The 20,094-nt window shown below is 41.1% G+C and overlaps 1 protein-coding gene across 1 annotated transcript in view; it reads left to right on the top strand.

Annotated features, from left to right (window-relative positions):
• Positions 1-20,094, top strand: part of SRBD1 (S1 RNA binding domain 1) — a 173,608-nt gene that overhangs the window by 56,727 nt on the left and 96,787 nt on the right. The window contains 1 exon segment of the mRNA XM_033144900.1: positions 9,503-9,594. Coding sequence (XP_033000791.1) covers positions 9,503-9,594 — 92 coding nt within the window.

The raw sequence follows: 20,094 nt of genomic DNA, 5'->3' as shown, positions 1-20,094 counted from the left end.
AAAGGGTTTCTTTATCTTGAATTTTTGGAGAATTCTTCACATTGACAGGCCACAATGTTTGAAGTAAGTGCTCGTGTTCTTTCGACTTCCAGTTGACATTTTATTTGTGTGAACAGGGCTGAGAACCAGTCCTCCTCTTGTATGCGTGCAGAAATACAGTTGCAAATTCATCTCCTTTTCACTCATCAAACATTACAAGAGCTTCCTTTGACATAACCTTGAAAGTATCTATTTACAAAATGTTTGTACTGCATTTATGGGGAGAATAATGAACAGTGTTAAGCGAACTAAAGTAGAGATTTAAATACAGTATAGATGGGAGTGCATTCGTTTCGCAAGAGGGAAAGGGTTATTCCCCCCCTTAAAAAAACAACACTTTAATGTATTGAGAATCTACCTTGAAGAAAACAGATGACCAAGGTGGAGTTACATTCCATTTGTATTGGCAAACACATGGAATATGCTTCTAGAATTGTGCCATGGCCTACAAGAGCACAAGCTCCACTTAGGAATAAATTAGGAAGGGTTAGTCTTCTCAAGAGCAGAATTAAGCCCCTGACCTCTTGATTGTTGGAGCTTGAGTCTGTTTGATGAAGGTCATGTTGGCTGCATTCTCTAGAGACAGAAGGGCAGACTTGATGAGCACATGGTACTTGATCTGGTGATTTAGCAGTGGGGTGGTGGCAGTGTGTTGAAAAGGTGAAGTGCTGCTTTGTTGAACGGTAACAGGAAGGTGGGGTGGGACCAAGGACGTATCAGAATTTGTGTATCTGCATGTGGTTTTGCTCTGTCCACCTAATCATGGTAACATTTTGTTTGTACTGGGCGAGGGAAGTAAAGTGAGGAACATAGTGAAATTATGAATGTTGTATGGCCTGGGTAGCTAACCCATAGCCCTCCAGATGTTTAAAAAGCTTTTGATAAAGTCCCTCACTAGAAAAAAGGACCCCTGACCATTAGGTCCAGTTGTGTCCAACTCTGGGTTTGTGGCGCTCATCTCGTTCTATAGGCCGAGGGAGCCGGCATTTGTCCGCAGGCAGCTTCCGGGTCATGTGGCCAGCATGACAAAGCCGCTTCTGGCGAACCAGAGCAGCGCACGGAAACGCCTTTTACCTTCCCGCCGGAGCGGTCCCTATTTATCTACTTGCACTTTGACGTGCTTTCGAACTGCTAGGTGGGCAGGAGCTGGGACCGAGCAACGGGAGCTCACCCCGTCACAGGGATTCGAACCTCCGACCTTCTGATCAGCAAGCCCTAGGCTCTGTGGTTTAACCCACAGCGCCACCTGGGTCCCTCACTAAAGACTCCTAAACAAGCATGGCAGCCATAGGATAAGTGGAGACGTCCTCTTGTGGATCAGGAACTAGTTACACAAGCCGAGAGTAGGAAGAAGTGGGAAGTTCTCACAAAGGAGGCATATAATACATGGGTTCCTCCAAGGATCTGTATTGAATCTGGTCCTTTTTTCACTTGTTCATAAATGATCCGTAATTAGGGATGAGCAGTGAAATGGGTTGGCCAAGTTCATTGGCGAAACCAAATTGTCCAGGGTGATGAAAACAACAAAAAACAGAATTGTGAGGAGCTCCCAAAAGATCTCCGAGAACTCCAAACGCTGCATTGCTCCTACATACATACATAATTTTATAACTTTCCACAGTTCAAACCATGCTCAAGGCGACTCACAGCATGAACAAAATGCATAGCTGCAACATAATTTTAAGTAGTCATAAACAATAAAGAAAACATTAAAAAAATACAAAACCGAACTGAATAATTTCCACATAAATAACAACGAAGTCTTCAATTTTTATTTTTTTTTACAAAAGCCCCATAGCAACTGCAGCCACCCTCAACAAGAGTCAGCCACCCTCAACACCCCAGGCCAAGAGTCTTTAGCAGCCTCAGCTTTTGCAGCTGAAATCAGGGCCCTGTCCTCCCAGGCCAGGTGGAAAAGACCTATAAGAAGTAGTGAGGATGGAACCAGGTGCCTTCTGGATGTGAAGCAGAAGCAGTTTGCCACTGAGCTATGCCCCTCTCCAAAGCTCACACGAAAGAGCAAGAACTCAGGCCACAGAAGTAAAATAATATTGGATAGTCTCTTCTGTAGATGGATTTATTTAAGATTATACGTCAGATGAAGTATATACACCAGGACAGGGCCCTGTTTCGAAAATTCTTCTTCAGCAAATATTCTTAGAGTCAATGTGTACTGGTAGATTCTCCAAAGCTGGCTGTATTTAAAAAAGTAAGATGTAATTACCTTCTCTGACTCTTTATGGTAAACTCAGATGAAACTGCCCAGTGGCTTGGAACTGTGCCACAGGGAGGCAGCTGCTACCCAAGCAGGTCTACTTGAAAGGGCCAGCGTAATCATGTCCGGTAATTCAGAGGACTATGAAGGTGGGGGTGTCACCAGTTGCTGGGGCACTCCCAGTTTCAGGTAGGGCATCCAACAGAGCCAGACCTAAGACATTTTGGTGCCTGAGGTGAACCACAAAACAACACACACCCCACTGTCGGGTAAGAAGTGGGGAGTGAAGATCTATATTGGGGACAAGGGGGAGGGGATAAACGTCTACATTGGGATCTGCCACCCCTCTGGATCCTGCCACCTGAGGCTGTCGCCTTACCTTGCCGTATGTGTGGGCTGGCCCTGGCATCCACACCTTAGCATGGTTTAAAAAAAAAAAAATCCTAATTAGTAAAAATGAGATTCTTGCAAAGTACTGGAAAATGCGATCTCTTGCTATAAAGTGTGGATGTGTTAATGCATCTCTTGAGTGCTAATAAAGTAGAAAGCTGGTTTGAGTATTGTATGTTGCAAAGCTCCCTGGGCTGGATCCAGAATGTCTCTTCTGCAAATGAAAAGGCCTTGAATGCTTGTGGAAGGGACTGGAATCCAGTAGAGATTCTTGCTGGGGGAAGGAGAGGTGCAGTTTTTCAATGAAGGTCCCTCCAGAACAGTTCCATGTGATAATCATCCTGGGGGCGGTTTCAGCTTAATAAATGTAACCCTTCCAAAAATAATAATAATTCCAAATGTTCTTTATATGTAATAAAGAGAAAACGTCATTAGCTTAATTTTGCATGCATGTGTGTGTCTGCAGTGTACTAAAAGAAGTATAATTCATCATTAAGATTTCCACAGCAAAATTTCCAGCAGTAAGCACAGGCAGTCACCAGATGGTGCTAAAGCAACACATTTAGAGAACTGGCGATGAACATAATGCTGTTTGCTACCGTCTGATAAGTTCTGATGATATTTATACTGTTCACGGGGGTTTCCTTGATTTGACTTGCAAAGCAAACAAGTTGCTGACAATAACCGAGAGAGGAATAATATTTGGTTGGTATTCAAGTGAGTTTTAGCTGACCACTTTCTGAGTTCCATTTTAGTGGGGGGGGGGTTGCAAGGGAGGAAGGAGAGAAATAGCCCCCTTCCCTTTTGCTTTCATTATATTTCTCAACAGCATCTATAGCTTTGGCCCACATGCCTGTCGACCAGTGTGCACACCAATTAGCATAGATTTATTTATTTGTTTCGTTCCATTTATCAGCATCTCCAAGTGGGTTTAATGGTTAATAATAAATGGTTGTACATTTTCCACGTTGGATGGCAGGACTCTCTGCTGCATCCCAAACCGTGGATCTCCTTCCCCACAAGTATGCTTCTGGTAACTTCACTGTACCGCTTTGGGCAAATATTCCAAAGACACCTCTTTACTCTGATCTTTGACACCTGAGTTGTATATTTTGTAATTGAAAGTTGATTTAAAGCAGGTTTCCTCAGCTCTCCAGATGTTTTGAGACTACAATTCCCACCATCCCTGACCACTGGTCCTGCTAGCTAGGGATCATGGGAGTTGTAGGCCCAAAACATCTGGAGGGCCGAGGTTGAGGAAGACTGGTTTTAATGTTGTAAGCTAGCCCGGAGCCTTAGGGTGGAGAGTGGGCAATTAAGATCACCATCATTTGGTGGTAGCAAACTCCATACTACTGTATGATGAAGTTCTTCCACAGCTCCAACCTTGCTGCTGTCCTGTTCCACCACAGTCCAGTCCAGGTAAACTGCCGTGACCAGTGTTGGGAGGGTGCAATTTTTTCATTGGATAAAATTACTACTGTTTATTTCAATTTACACCCCTCTTCCTTTGGAAGGAGCCCAGGATGATGCAATTAGGACCTTCAATCACCTATAATTAAACCTTACATATTTTACATATTTATTGCACAAAGTACTTTGCAATCCTCATTGCTTTCATTCTTCTGGGGAAAGTCTCTTCAGCTCCCCCCGCCCCCCAATTATTTTCATTTTATGGAATGGCACCTGAGATTGAAAACAGCATGTCCAAGAGAGAATGGTGGACATCTTAGGATCTTTGAATTAGACTATAGGCCATTGCTGTGCAAGAATATGTACGCTTTTTTTTGCATACCTAATTGTTCATCAGGCAGGACGAATCAATCACTTTGGAGTGAATTCTGTGTGCCGCGGAATATTTAGCATTCTTCACAAATAGGAGTAAAAGGATTTCTCCTTCGTCTGTTTTATATATTTTAATTTTGAGAGGGCAACCAGCTATGAGTAAGATGTACAGAAAGTGCCAAGTTCATGCTCAGTCCCCCCCAGTCTTTTAAAGAAAAAAAATTGAAATAGATTAAAAATCCACATGAGACACGCTGTTTCCCCTATTCTTTTCTTAAATTTATTTAATACCACTGTCTTCCATATATTGTACTTCAAAGAAGAGAATGTATGGACCAAATTAATCCTAGAAACCTGATGACTTTTATCTCTGCTCATGCTATCCCCTGAATTTGTTTCTAACAGTGCTCTTAAAATTTTGAGCCATTTGGTACTGCTTATTTATCATTTGTACAGATCTGTTAAAAAGTGTGAAGAGCTTTACCTTTATCTCATTCCAGTCATCTGCTGGAACTGCTTACGTTTGTACCGATCAAGCCAAGATGATGCACATTGCAGTTAGAGGGCTCTGAGCTTGGATCTTGACGCCAGTAACAGACTATTTTGAGGCCAGGGACAGCCATTATGAGGTTGAATTTTGTTCATATTTATCCTGTGGTTCCCTTCCAAGGAGCTCTGGTCTAGGATCACCCATGAGTTTTAACGGCTGTGGAACTAGTCCAACATTCTGTGCAGTCCAGCTCACCAATTATAACCTTATTATTCAGGGACGGGGGGAATATGTGACTTCAGCCTTCCGCGGCACTTGATGTGTGGCGCGGACGTTTGTTTTATTATCGTTTAAAGAAGCTGGTTAAATATTGTTTACGCTTAATTAAAATACAAATGTTTAAAAGGCATTTTTTGTGTGTGATTGTCACCGAGAATCAAACCTCAAAATCTCCATGCTCTTTGTGGCATTTAATATTCCTCTTCCTTTTGGTTCTGTTCTTTTCCTTCATCCTTCACGTGGCTCAGAGCAAGTACCTGAAGTGGGAGAAAGAAAAGAAAGAAAGAAAGAAAGAAAGAAAGAAAGGGATTTTTATTTATTTATTTATTTTATCCTCCCTTCACCACGAGGTCCCAGGGTGAGTCACAACAAAGTATAATGAAGCATTAACAAATTACAATTAACAAATTACAATTATAGCTAGAGGTGAGTCCTAAATATTTCTTAAGTGGCAAAGAAGTGTGTCTTCAGCATATTACAAAAGCTGTATAATGAAGGTGCCTGATGCATCTCTGTGGGGAGTGAATTCCACAATTTGGGGGCTGCCACAGATAAGGCTCTGTTGGAAATTAGACCGGACTCTGTTACATCCGTTGAAAAGAAGTGGGATACTTTTAGGTTGTCCTTTTGAGCAGACATAGACAGGGTGATGTTATGCCTTATCCCACCTCATGTCTGACACTGCCCAGAACAACGAGTTCCACATCTGTGGCTCCTTGTACAGCATATGGTGCATGAAGCATAGCAAAACTGACCAAGAATAAAATATACAATATTCACCTAATCTGCACAGGCAATCATGCATATGCAGTTCAGAAATAGATAAGATTTTATAGACTTATTTATTATTTAATAGTGGGTGAAACGTTTGCTATAAACGCGCCCTTCTGTTCATGCTACCTCCTGTTTTTGTAGGGAGTTTTCCAATTTGAGCTGCACTAAGTGTAATTACATCTGGGCTTGTGTGTGTGTGTGTGTGTGTGTGTGTGTGGTTGATTCTCAGCAAAAATTATAACAGTAGATTTTGCCTCTGGAAAATACCTCCTCAGTAATGCCTTTAATTTTCTTGACAGTTGCATGCAAAAATTTGTCCCCACAAAAAGAAGAAAGCACAAACTTTCAAGATAGTATTTTGTGTCATATATATTTATGTGCCGTTTCTACTGGTTGTTAGAGATCTTGACATACAGGCAGGGAAATCACTTTATTGTATCTGTAAATTTTTAAATACATTGTACGCTTTGCTTGAGAGCATACTTCATTTGTATCTGATATCATTTAAGTATTTTTTGCATATGGAAAAAAAGGCATGCAGATCTTGCAAATGCATTTTTCCGCAGAAGTGCTTTTCCCCTTTTCTGACTCTGTTATTTTGTTTACTTTTAAGCAGTTTATTTCTCTAACATCCTTTATTTGGAAGAGGGTAGTTTTCCTTGTGCTGTGCAGCAAGGTTGCTCCAGGAGCAAAATAATCAGTGTTCACTGATCTAATAAATGATTTAAAATATTCATGGTTGAAAATCAATAAGATACCGGTTATCTTTGGATACCTGTTAAGTTGCTTTTTATGTCATTAATAAATAAAAATTACTTCCAGACGACGGTCTTGAGAAAATCCAGGCATCGTGTCATTGTGCAGATTTCTGATCCTATTCTTAGGCTACTGTGAAGTATAATGTGTTTAACTTGGACGGTGTTTTAACGTGGTTTATTTAAGAGACAAAATACACATTTGAAAATGTTTGCCGTCGTGTCCACGTATAATTGACAAGAGTGTTGAGATAAATTACTAGGGAGGCAATTCCTCTTGTGCGTCCTAAGGAATATGATTTAAAACTTTTCTCTGCAAAACTTTTGGCATTATTGCATGACCTCAGTCAAGTCAGTCTCTCTCTCTCTCTCTCTCTCTCTCTCTCTATATATATATATATATACTGAAGTTCGGCTAGAATAAGTAACCAGCAGTTTTAGCAATCTGGAGCATTTTCAAATGAGACTCTACAAGCTCATTTTTGTCTGGGAAAGTGTTGCTTCTAAATGCCATTAATGATGAATGGAATGCTGAAAAATGACTTTTTGAAACAGTTACAGGTAAGGTAGGTGTGTTGGTCTGCCATAGTCAAAACAAAATAAAAAATAAAAAAAATTCCTTCCAGTAGCACCTTAGAGACCAACTAAGTTTGTTCTTGGTATGAGCTTTCGTGTGCATGCACACCTCTTCAGATACAGAATAAATATGTTTTAATTTGGGCTTTTCTTTTGTATTGGGGTCTTGAAAACGTTAGAGAAGTGATTTAAAAGCAAATTCGCTTCTAAGAAAACTACTAAAGTTAATTCTCCCACTCCCTCCCTCCCTCCCTCCCTCTCCATTTTTCAAACCTGGGCTGCAGAGGAGGAGACTTGCGTTCTCAAGTTGCGTTGTTAGCAATCTGTGTTATAATTCAGAGCATTCTGAAGGTGTGTTAATTGGTCTGTTTCCTTGCTGCCTGCCTGCCTGCCTTTCCGGCCAGGTACACCCATGTAACATCTCTATTCTAAAGCTAGTAGAGTTACCCACACATTTGATGCTGGGGGGGGTGGGGCTCTTGATCATTATTTACTTACTTCTCAAAGCTTCCTTCTCCACAAGTGATTTCTTGGCAACTTCCGCAGCTGTATGGAACTCGGACTCTGAATATATGAATAAAATTGAGCCCAATTGCCTCTGGCCTATAGATCTTTAAAGGGACTGGTTCTTTGCTACGAACAGAAATCTCATTGTCTCTCTCAATGTATTCAGTTGGAGGTTTTTGGTAGTAGTAGGTGGGAACGAGTTCGTTTTCTCCCAGCCGATCCTCCCCTCAAGATTTCTCTGTTGGCCTTTTTCAAATACGATATAGCCTTGATTGCTATTTCAGTTCACCTTCATATCTTATTCTGATTCAGACTTTGGGGACATTTGAAGTGTGCCTAAGCAAAGGAAAGGTGATACTTCTGCCTTTTTGGGGACTGGCAACTTCAGGTTTTAAAGCTTGCCTTGTATGTGATGTTGTGATGCTGGTACTTTTTTTTAAGAGAAGACAGCTATGGGTGCGGATGGGGGGGAACCCGGGTGCTCTCTGTTAAGTCAGGATAGGAACAAAAATGATAGGTTTTATTCCAATGTTGCGAGCTGGTCTTGTGCTTTATTTTTAGGAATGAAGAAAAAATGCATGAGTGTGTGTGAAAGAGAGGGAGGGTTAAGTAGCCCCACTCTGAACTGGTGTGTGTGTTATTTTCGCATTTGAATGACAACTGACTCGAAGAAGAATATTTCCAGGGCCACTTTTCACAATACACAGAACCATGTACAAATATTAATTAAATGCAAAATACAAAAGGAGATAATTGTGTGTCTGCTGTTTCACAGAAACGTGTAATAAATCAGTGTGCCCATCAAGTGCACCCGGACTCCGGAGAGAAGTAACTGACATTATATATTTTGCTTTTTTCGGTAAAGTTTCTTTCGAGATTCGAAAAAGAAAAAAATAATGACTGCTGAGAACACTCCAGTTGGCTGTAATTTCCGATTTATAATTTTAGAATTAATACGTTGCAATTAGGAACTGAGTGGTTCTAGTTCTGGTGGGTGGGCGGGCCCTGTTATGTCTTGTTACTCCTGTTATCTTAGCTTTTTATAAAATGTGCCCTAAATAAAGTTTATAGTGGAAAGAAAGAAAGAAAAATAGTTTTAGCGATTAGTGATTTCCAGGTTTGCAAAGTTCTTTACAACTCTATATCTCATTCAGTTGTGTATGTAGATACTTTTATGACAGGTACACACATTTTTATATGTGTTCAGAATGTTTTATATGAAATAACAATTGGTGTGAGGAGTACAAAGCCCAGTGTAAAAGATAGGATGCAAGCCCTGCATCCTACAAGCCCTGTTGAAAACAGTGGAGCATGTTCATATGTAAACAGCCGAAGGAGAAGGGAGATACAATTTTCATATAGGAGGGGGAACAAAAATAAGAACCCAACAGCACTTTTTCATTTACCTGTAACATATTGAAATCAGAGGAAAAGGTGGCGTGGGTGAGAGGTGATGTGGAAAATTACAGCTCCTAAATTTTTGAAATAAATCTCTTATATTTCAGTTCAAGAACGTATGTTTAGGATCACAGCCCAAGCTCATACAAAACTGTACTTTCATATAAAGCATGGTGCAGATTTTACAAGCGTTGAGTCTGTATCATTATATTTTGTGTATCTTGTTATTAAGATTTTTTTAAAAAAATGTATTTTGTGTTGCAAGGTTTTAATGATTTGCTTTCTGTTCCACAGCATTACAAACGAGGCAGGGGCCTCAATATACAGTGTTAGTCCAGAAGCTACCAAGGAGATGCCTGATTTAGATCCTAACCTACGAAGTGCAGGTAATTAATGGTTACTTCAGTATTTTCATGACACTCATAATAATAATAATAAGAGAAGATAATATTATTGTTGCCACCCGTAACTCTTTATGAATTTCCTTTCATTATGTATTTTCATCATCCTTGAAAAATACTGTGATGACTTACTTGTTGCCTGGATTGAGCCATATAATTGGGATTCATGTCTTCCTCATATTTACACGATAGGAAACCAGCAGGTTTTTTTCCCCATCTGAACATGTTCTATTTAATGCCATACGTAGTATACTTACTGCCACTGGCATGTGACATATCGACTAATATATCTAATATGCTTGACAAGGCTGTATCTTGATAATTTGGTATCTGCGTCTTAGGTAGAAATAGCTCCAGTAGGGAAATTAAACGAGAAATAACTGAATGTGATAGCTTTTACATAATTTATATCTCTCTGGCTGTATTCGGGCATAAGATTAAACCTTGGTTTAACACTACATAAATGGTACTCAGCTTCCTCATGCTCACTCATTCACCTTGCGTGTCTATCTTCTAGTCTTACGTGGCCAAGAGGAAGAATTTAGAAACTTTAAGTAACCACAGTATCTTGTTTCGTCTGAACTGGAGATTGTGGTGAAATGCTAACTATGGTTAATTTCAAAAGAAGCCAACTTCAAACCATGGGTTATGAAGTCAGCTTGTTGAAATTAACTATAGTTAGTGTTTAACCGCAATCCTGGTTAGGACTAAATGACAAACAGAGTTCATTAAAAGCAAAATATTCCAAATGTTTCCTCTTGTCTCTTGTGAATAGGTGGGAGGGGCTCACTCATGTAGTGCTAAACCGTGGTTTAGTGTTACGTCCAAACACATTCTCCCTGGATAAAGAAACCTGTTTCTCATTGCAGGGGGTATCAAAATTGCAAAGGTACTTCCAGAAGTTATAGGAAATTGGTAAACACATTTTTTTTCTTAAAAGGGGACATTTTACCCTTCTGTCATAACCGTGGCCAGCATAAAACAAGCCCAGACACAGATGGACTGTGGGAGTTGCAAGCCATCTCAGCTTGGCATACTGAGGAGTGCTTTATACTGGCTGTATGTGGGACCATCTCATTAACACTAATTTAATAGTCTTTGTAAAGGGAAAGTGGTGATTTCCAGTGGCAATCTGAAACATATCTGATAAAACGAACTATGTTTACTGCTAGTGATGTTTGAAGAACTTACTTTCTATGAATACTGATGCAAATTGAGCAAATCTGCACTTTCCAGATTAGTGTGCAGAACAGGATAATGCTATCCTTTGAATTTTTCAATTCCCCAAATTTTGCGATACACTTTTGGGCTAAAAAAGTAAAGTACCAAAATGCATTGAAATGCATATTTTAGAATAAAATACATCTAGAAGTGTGAGCATTGAGCTACAATATATTCTTTAACGTGAATTTTGTGATTAATGCATATAATTATTATTGATTATTCGATTTACATACCACCCTTCATCAAAAGACCTCAGATTTAAATATGATTTAAATATGAGGTTTAAATATGAACTTTCCTCTTTGTGTGGTTTTCTTAAAATAATAAATAAATAAACAAATACATAACAAAACCAGATTAATGCAGAAGCTGGACTTAGGTAAGAACACTTGGAAAATTGATTCAGACTAGAAATTAACTGATCTGTGCATTCTTGAGTACTACAGCTGAAAAATGTAATAATGATTTTGGGCCTTTTGGCTTTTCAAATGTTTAATTTTGTGTCCTTTATAATGCCGTTAGATTGTTTCTAAACCAAACAAATACTTAGAACACAAAAAGTTAATCTATATATTTTTAACGTTAATACCGTCAAATAGGTTCATCTGTAGTTCCTGTTTATCTTTTATTTCTGATTTCTCTCCTCATCAGACTTTGTGCTTCTCATTCATCGCTTGCCAGAATCTATAATGTTTCTTCCTCTGTCTCACATCTCTGTGCTTTTTCCTTTTATTTCTCCTTATCTATAGAACCATTTACCAGCCAATATTTATTCAATAAATTCTTCTCTTTTTTTAAAAGAAACCATAACCCTTAACTCTCCTTTAATTGAACTGCAATGTCCACTCTATTTTATTGAAAGATTTTGCCTCCATCTCCTCCAGTCGTAAGTTTCAATTCCATGGTATTTTGACTAGCTTGCTCTTTATGTGAAGTAGGCAGGACCTTTGCTGCTTGTTTAGCACCCGGAATCTTCAAAAATCAATACTGTATTTCCTCAAAAATGGTCATGTGCAGAGTGTTTTGTCAAGTGGGTGGGGGGCAAAATATGAATTAATAACAACTGCACGTGTGCAAAGTTTGGCATGTTGCAATTCAAGGATGAGTTCACATGACCAGCTACAGTCTGGTTTGGAGAGCCACGTGGAATGTAGTCCTGCAACCTTATCGATAGAATGAATGACTATTTCTCTTGCTGTGATAGTTCCTCCAGCTCTGTTCATCCATCCCCTCCCTTAGCAGCAGCAGCAGCAGCAGCAATAAAAATAAATAAATAAATAAATAAGTAAGTAAGTAAGTAAGTAAGTAAGTAAGTTATTATTTATACCCCGGCCAGAGTGGCTGGGTTTTCCCAGCCACTCTGGGCGGCTCCCATCAGAACATTAAAAACACAATAAAAGATCAAACACCAAAAACTTCCCTAAACAGGACTGCCTTCAGATTTCTCCTAAAAGTCAGATAGTTGTTTATTTCCTTGACATCTGATGGGAGGGCGTTCCAAAGGGAGGGCGCCACTACCAAGAAGGCCCTCTTGCTTCTACTGCCTACTGCTGCCGTCAGCTCTCCTGACCTGTGGGCACTGGACAGTCTTCGGCGCAGACAATTGTCTTTGCTTCCTTCTCCAGCTTTCGGGGAGGAAGGAGAAAATTATTCCTTACCTCCTTCACTTTGCTAGGATCCATGGGTTACAACCAGCTAAGCCCGGCATGGGGAGCCTTCAGCTTGTTGACCTAATTAGACCCTGTACAGGTCCCGCTTTGGCCTGCGAGGCCATTTCCCCAAAGCACACCTACCTGGTGCTGTATGTGCCTGATAACAGCGCACTGTCGGGAGCCCTAATGTGCACTCCCATTTGCTCATTGAAAAAGGAGTCTTGCGCTCTCCTCTGGTCAGCTGGCTGTCGGTGAGAGCAAGCCCCGCTGGTATCAGCTGCATTACAGAGTTTCTACAGGGAACCCCATAGGGCAACTGACGCCTTCAAAAAGTGGAGCTTGGACTCTGCACCTATCCAATGATAGGTGGTCAGTTCAAGTCCTCTGGGATTGGCTTTGCTACTTCGTTCCCCGGTCCAAATCCTACACAGTCAGAATCAAAGCAGACTCTCTGAAATTGATGGACCTACGTTAGTCATGCCTGTTGGTCTACTCTGAGTAGGACTTTGTTGGATTCAGCCTCGTGACTCCAGGTTGAAGCAGCATTCTCTCACCATGTCAGACATTACACATTGCTCTCTCCCCCAGTGGCAAAAGGTAAAAGGTAGATGGAGAGAGTTGAACGTGCACCCCAAAAATGGCACCAGCCCATCCGGCCCCTTGTAGCCTCAGGTGGCACAAGTAGAACTGGTGGCAGCACTTGGGGGGCTCCATAAGGGCTGAACATTGACACACACACACACACACACACACACACACACACGGGAGGCCTGTAATGTCTTGCTTTCTGCAAGAATGCAATTTCCAGGTACAAATTTCGTCATTACGTTTGCAGGCAAATGTTGATTAGAAAAAGCCCTGAACTTAATACTATATGCAAGTAATAATAGAATCTGTGGGCAGTTGTTGTTCAAGTTGCTTGGAAGCCTATAATGAATAAAATGTGCGTACGTAGTTAGGGGGGGGGCATTAAATGCCTGCCTCTCAGGAGAAGTGACAGCACTTGGCCGGTCATCATGTAGCTTTAGCGAGATGTCTAGTCTGGTGAGATTAGTTTCTGTAGTGATTTTGTCGTCCCCGTTCCCCCCGTTTTCTGGATCTCCATTTTGGTTTGGTAGGCCACGAGGTCACACTTAAATCAAGGAGATCTGACTTTTTTTCTCTTTTCGTTTTAATTGTGTTAATCGACGTCAAGTTCTGTGCCGGCGTGATTTAGTTCAGCACATTGAAACAACGACAGCAGCTGACAGCCGCATGATGAAGTGTGACATTTGGAATTAAAATAAAAAGGTTTTGCAGGCGTTGCACAAGATAGCTGTGATCCTAACCCGGTTTGCCACTTTAGCATTTCACTCAGTACAAAATAAGATAGTGAGGAGCGAGGGAGAATTAATCTGACAAAATAAAGTGAAGAGACCTGTATCTGCTAATGAAGAGTAGTTATATAAACTCAGTCAGAGGAGGCTTTTGTGAAATGAAGTTGTGCACTGTTTGGTAGCCTTTTTAGATCTATAATTCTGATTCTGACAATCTATAATTCTGATTCCAATGATCTGTAATCTCTGTTAAAGGCAGCCTCTGCTTCTGTTCAGCATAGCATTTTTTTTTAACGAAACCCACCAAAATCCAGTTGTCTCAGCAAAAAGGGAAAGGGTTCTTTGTTGATTGGTTCATTGGCTCTTGTATATTTCAGCCAAATAAGATTGTTCTTATTGCTGTTTTGAATGTAGGGAGCTGATGCAGAGAGATAGTGAATCGCCCCAGGTCAATTCAGATAGCGGATGATGGCCTACATTGGTCCATGTAGCCCAGTAATGGTCTGGAGCAATTGGCAACATTTATTCAGATGGGTGGCTTCCTCCCGCCCTCTAGTTCTACCTGCAAGACAAGATTAGTGAGTGGATTGCAACCCAGGGCCTGCTGTCTCAAGGGGCCACTAGTGTTCTAGGCCACCTTCAAAATATGATGTGTGTATAATTCTTAACAGCACAGGTGTGTTTGCCTGTTTCTGCTGTGTCTTACCTATATAGAAAGCTATATTACAAATCACTTGAACAAAGTATTCTCCAAACGGGTGCACAGATAAAATTATAGATAAAATAAGCTAAAATACAGAATCCGAAGAAAAACAGATATTCATAAAGTTGGCTGCATTAAAGCAAAGATTAAAAAACAAACAACCTTAAATCATGTGTCTACGTAGGATTGCCAAAACTAAAAAGTTTTCAGTGCTGAGTGTACCTGCCTAGTGCCAAGAGGCAGGGAGTTACAAAACATGGGTACTGCTGCACTAAAGGAATGAGTCCTTGAAAATGCAGAATGGGCAGGTGATACTCATCAAAAACATTGAGTAGTCAAATGATGAGCTATTATAAGAAGCAGAATAGTTTGGATTTGATATCCCCTTTTATCACTACCCTAAGGAGTCTCAAAGCGGCTAACATTCTCCTTTCCCTTCCTCCCCAACAACAAACACTCTGTGAGGTAAGTGAGGCTGAGAGACTCCAGAGAAGTGTGACTAGCCCAAGGTCACTCAGCAGCTGCATGCGGAGGAGTGGGGAAGCGAACCCAGTTCACCAGATTACGAGTCCACCGCTCTTAACCACTACACCACACTGGCTCTTAAGCGATATGTATGCAGGCAGGTGTGAAGCAGGCTCCTTAGAGTTGAATCACTTAGATTTTTTGTCCAGTGCTTTTGCTTGAGACTGAACATACATAAAATTCCTTAGAGATGATAATTATGTAGCACAAATTCTATTTATTTGGCATTTTGTAGAGTACTGGAAGCAAAGAGGACAAGTCCTCTGCCCCGAGGAGCTTGCAGTCTACATGTTGATAGGTGAAGAGCTGGGAAAGGGAAGGGAGGAAAGGGGGAGCCAAGGAGTTCAGTGAGCGATGGTAGGCAACCGTGGCTTGATGGATGACTGTTTTAGTACAGTGTGTATCCCAAATGTTTTTGTTCACAGATTTGTAGACTTCTGAAAAAGAATGAAATCTCCCACTAATATGAAATCGCACAGATGAGTGTGTCATAATCCAGAGCAGCTGTTTGAGAGAAGGAGGGAAAGGAATTCCCTCCCCTCTATTGCTTCTGTGTTGCCTTGCAAAAAACCTTGACCAGCACGTTTCTTCCAGATGCTTGAGAATGGCAACTACTTAGAAGCAAAATCAGTTGATTCCTACGTGGAAGTAGTTTTACCCACCCTTAAGAATAGAAATGAGACAAGACAGACTTAATTGACTGTTTTTCAGGTAACTGGATTTTAGCTCAGAATTAAAGTCATAGTATTTGGAGAGGGGTGAAAGCAATTCATGCACCAAGGAAACATTGCAGAGAAGTGCTTATAGAGCAAATAGCTTCAGAGTCAATTAGCCAGACTGCATATTGCAAGAAAGTCCAGGTTATTATTGCTTGGTTCATTGGGTGTTGTTGTTGTTGTCCATTTTGGTCCCTTTAAGAGTCACTTGGTGGAAATAAGGGCAAAAATCATTGCCTAAGAAATCCTCTGGGAATTTTTACTGACCACATTACAACCCAACACAGCACATTCTATACTTATATCTTCCTCAAACAATCCTTTTTGGTGTTGGGATGCAAGGCAGAAGTAACCAGTCTTTCTGGACCAGTGGGCACATTTTGAATTTTGAGAGAGAGAAAGAGATGGAGGTACCAGTTTCAAAATAGCTGGTACGGGGGTGGGCATGGCACAACACAAAATCAGAGAAATTTGCTTACCATGGGAAGTCAACAATGTCTTGCTGGTCCAGATTGTGGAGATCATACCATACTCACTCTCCTTTCACAGAAATTGCTTAGAAGATACCTGCACATTTTGCCCCATAACTTCTTTTCTAGGAGGGATAGAGACTTACATTTCCAAAACATGAAAGCTGAGAGTCCGGGGCAGCTGATGAGGTGCACCAGCAAAAGCTGGAAAGAAGGATTGATTGTTAAATCACTCTTTAAGTTGTAGCCCTGTGAGGGGAATAGGGGTCTTCTAACAGCTCTCAGCACCCTTAACAAATGACATTTCCCAGGATTCTCTGGGGGAAGCCATGACTGTTTAACGTCTCCTAGACAATGACAGTTCTCTTTCTCAAGCTCTGGGAGGAAGACCTTTCATCGCCTACAGACAGCCACCCAATCTTAAACAACCCCTCACCCACAGTAATACAACAACAGGACTTAACATGGACACTGGTACCAGAGCCTGCAATAAACCCAGATGCCAACTTTGCTGCCACATACACCCGGACAACACCATTACTGGCCCCAACAACCTCAAACATACTATCTCATGACTATTTAATTGCTCATCTTCTAACATTCTGTATGACATCAAATGCCAAAAGTGCCCTTCAGCTCTCTATATTGGACAAACTGGCCAAACCCTATGCCAAAGGATAAATGGACATAAATCAGATATCAGGAATCACAAGACAGAGAAACCAGTAGGAGAACACTTCAGTCTCCCAGGACATTCTATTCAAGATCTCAAAGTAGCTGTCTTACTACAAAGGAATTTCAGAAATAGACTGGAAAGAGAAGTTGCTGAATTGCAACTAATCACCAAACTTAAAACCATGGGGAGACCTGGTCTGAACAAAGACATTGGATTCTTATCTCATTATACATGACCAAGCTATCTTTAGCCATCTCACCCCTTGCTTTTTCCTGTAAGACCAATTGCAGTCGTTAAGTCGTCAACAGGTTTTCCACACCTATCAGCCAATCACCCTTTCCCACCACCCTTCTGAGTAATACCCCTCCCCACTCTCTCACTATATATAAGGGTCTGGTGACTTCTGTTTCAGTGTATCTGAAGAAGTGTGCATGCACATGAAAGCTCATACCAAGAACAAACTTAGTTGGTCTCTAAGGTGCTACTGGAAGGAATTTTTATATTTTGTTTTTAAAATGGTGTGATACTGCTTTAAATGCATAGTACAGATGGTGCCTAAGGCAATTGCAGGGGTCCCTGTGAAACAAGGGAAGCCAACATGGGTGGGGCCCTTCAGATGTTGTCAGACAACAGCTCCCATCATCCCTATTTGCCATGCTGTCTGGGGCTGATGAGAGCTGGGGTCCATGGCATCTGATGGGCACCATGTTGTCTGCCCCCTGGTCTAGAGATACTTTCTGTGCAGCATTGTTCAGTGTTATATGTGTTTTGCTTCCCTATGACAGGTCAAGTTGCCAAGTTCCTCAGAAATCCCTTGGCGCTATCAAGTTTTGTAAGGTAGCTTCTTGTCTTTAACTCTCCCCTATTTGTGATTTGCCACTGTGTTTCTCTGGACAGCAGCCATTGGGTACAATCCAGAGAAAGTTAGCAGGCTCAAGTCCCGTTGAAATGGATAGGGCTCAAGTGCTTAATAGTGCAATTTCATCCCGCTGATTTCAATGTAATTTAAGCACGCTTGACTTTCCCTGGATTGCCGCCATTGTGCATTGGTGGTACTTTGAAGCATCGCACCAGTTCCATTTCTTAATATGAAAAATAAAAAATCTATTTTTAGAAATAGCAAATATCATCTGGGTTGCCACTGGGTTAACAGAGAGTGTGCTGGCTGAGATAGACTCGATCCTGCACAGGCAATTCTTAGGGTTCTTTAAAAACTGCATTACACTGTTCAAATTCCTTTCACAACAAGGGGCATTGCTGATTTGTATGATAGGCGTGGGAGAAAACATGTCAGAAACAAACAAAAAGCATTCTGAAGTAACTTGGCTGTTTGTGGTATACAGACAACCACTGATCAAGTGGTGCATTTGCAGGAGATAAATCCTTTTTGAAATTAATGGGTCTCTTTCTCTCTCTAACCCGAAGCAACTGTGGAAGTGCCAGATCTTGAAAGAATAAGCCTCCTTAAAACTGAGCTTGATGATAGCTCTTACAATGAAATGCAATTATTGGGAAGATTGGCCCCGTGCATTTTGCTTGGCACCGGCTACGTTGATTCAGTTCTGTTTTGGGATACCCAGCGTAGTTTCAAAATGTCGCCTTTCCCCCCTGACTTTTCTTTTCATGCTCCTTTTACCAAGCCTAGCCACTCGATGTGCTTCATTGCATCAACTCACAGAAAGAAATATAGACAGGCCGCGGTACAAAGATTCCTTCTGACATGGAATAAGATAGGAAAGGGCATTTCCTCTTAACCGACAAGTGCATTTATACTAGCCTATGTCAAAAGAGATCTCCTTAGTATAGCTTGTCTGTATTACTTTTGTAAGTTAGTGCAACGAAGCACAGAGGGACACTTTCATTTTAATTTCCGTTTCACCTATTAAAGCAGAGGCTGCACACTTTCTACTGGTTTTGTTCCTACACTGCGATGCCTTCAAGATGAACTCGCTTTGCTCAAAAGCTAGTCAGAGCAGCCTGGGAGCCTGTGTCCAGCTTCAGAGCTGTCTCTTGTCTTGCCATGTGGCAGAAGTTAGTTGTTGGAATGTACATGGCATAATGTCTCTTCAAGCCAATTTCCCTTGGACTGATTTATAGTGAAATTGAGGGATGGAGTATAGTTCAGTGTTAGATTATTGGCTTTGCATGCAGAATGTCCCAGGTTCGATACGGAATGTTGCCTGAAAAGACTTCTGCCATAAACCATGGACAGCTGCTGCCAGTCAGTGTAGACGATATTGAGCTAGATGGACCAGTGGCCTGACACAGTAAAAAATCTCTCCCATAACCCATGTCCTGATCTCGTGAATTATCCAGTTCCAATTATCTTGGAAGCAAGTCTTCTATTCCTTCCTGAAAGAAAGGCATTTCCATAAACAAAACATATTTCTACTGCTATTTTCTTTGCTTGCTATGCAACTGGACACCTCTTAATCTATTGTAACCATTTTTTTAATGGTGCCCGAGATGCAGGAGCAGGTATTCCTTTATGTGTGGATACAATTGAATGAACTGGACCGTTTCAAACGGCACTGATTTCAAAACTGCAGTGATTTCTTTTTTTTGGTTTCTTAGAATTCCTGATCAATGCTGAGTAGGAGGCTCCTGGTTTTAATTTATTTGAAAGAGTTGTACGTAGATGGTGCTTGTTAATGTACGCTGCTTTTCCTTCAAGGAGCGCCAGGCAGCACATATACCGTATATTCTGGCGTATAAGACGACCCCCAACTTTTCCAGTTAAAATATAGAGTTTGAGATATACTCGACCGCAGATTCTCCATCTGGTGTATAAGACGACCCCCGACTTTTGAGAAGATTTTCCTGGATTAAAAAGTAGTCTTATACGCCAGAATATACAGTAGTTCTCCTTCCCCTTATTTCATCCTCACAACAACCTTATGCAGTGGATTAAACTGAGAGATGTTGATGGCCCCAGGGTCACCCAGTGAGCTTCATTGCTAAGTAAAGATTTGACCCTGGGTCTCCCTGATCCTAGTCCTGCACTCTAACCACTACCCCATAGATAATCATGCATAATAGATTTTCACTGCTTGTGCATGCACTGGAAAGCACCTTGCAAAGTGGAAAAAAGAACGCCTTCAAGAGGCAAACCTTGCAATCATTCCTGCATGGAAATACAGTACCTTTCTATGCAGAATTTGGGCAACTTGTTTGGATGCTGCTGCATCAAGCTGCAACCGTGT

The sequence above is a fragment of the Lacerta agilis genome, chromosome 3 (assembly GCF_009819535.1).
Source record: "Lacerta agilis isolate rLacAgi1 chromosome 3, rLacAgi1.pri, whole genome shotgun sequence".
NCBI lineage: Eukaryota > Metazoa > Chordata > Lepidosauria > Squamata > Lacertidae > Lacerta > Lacerta agilis.
This window is presented reverse-complemented; position numbering and strand designations above follow the sequence as displayed.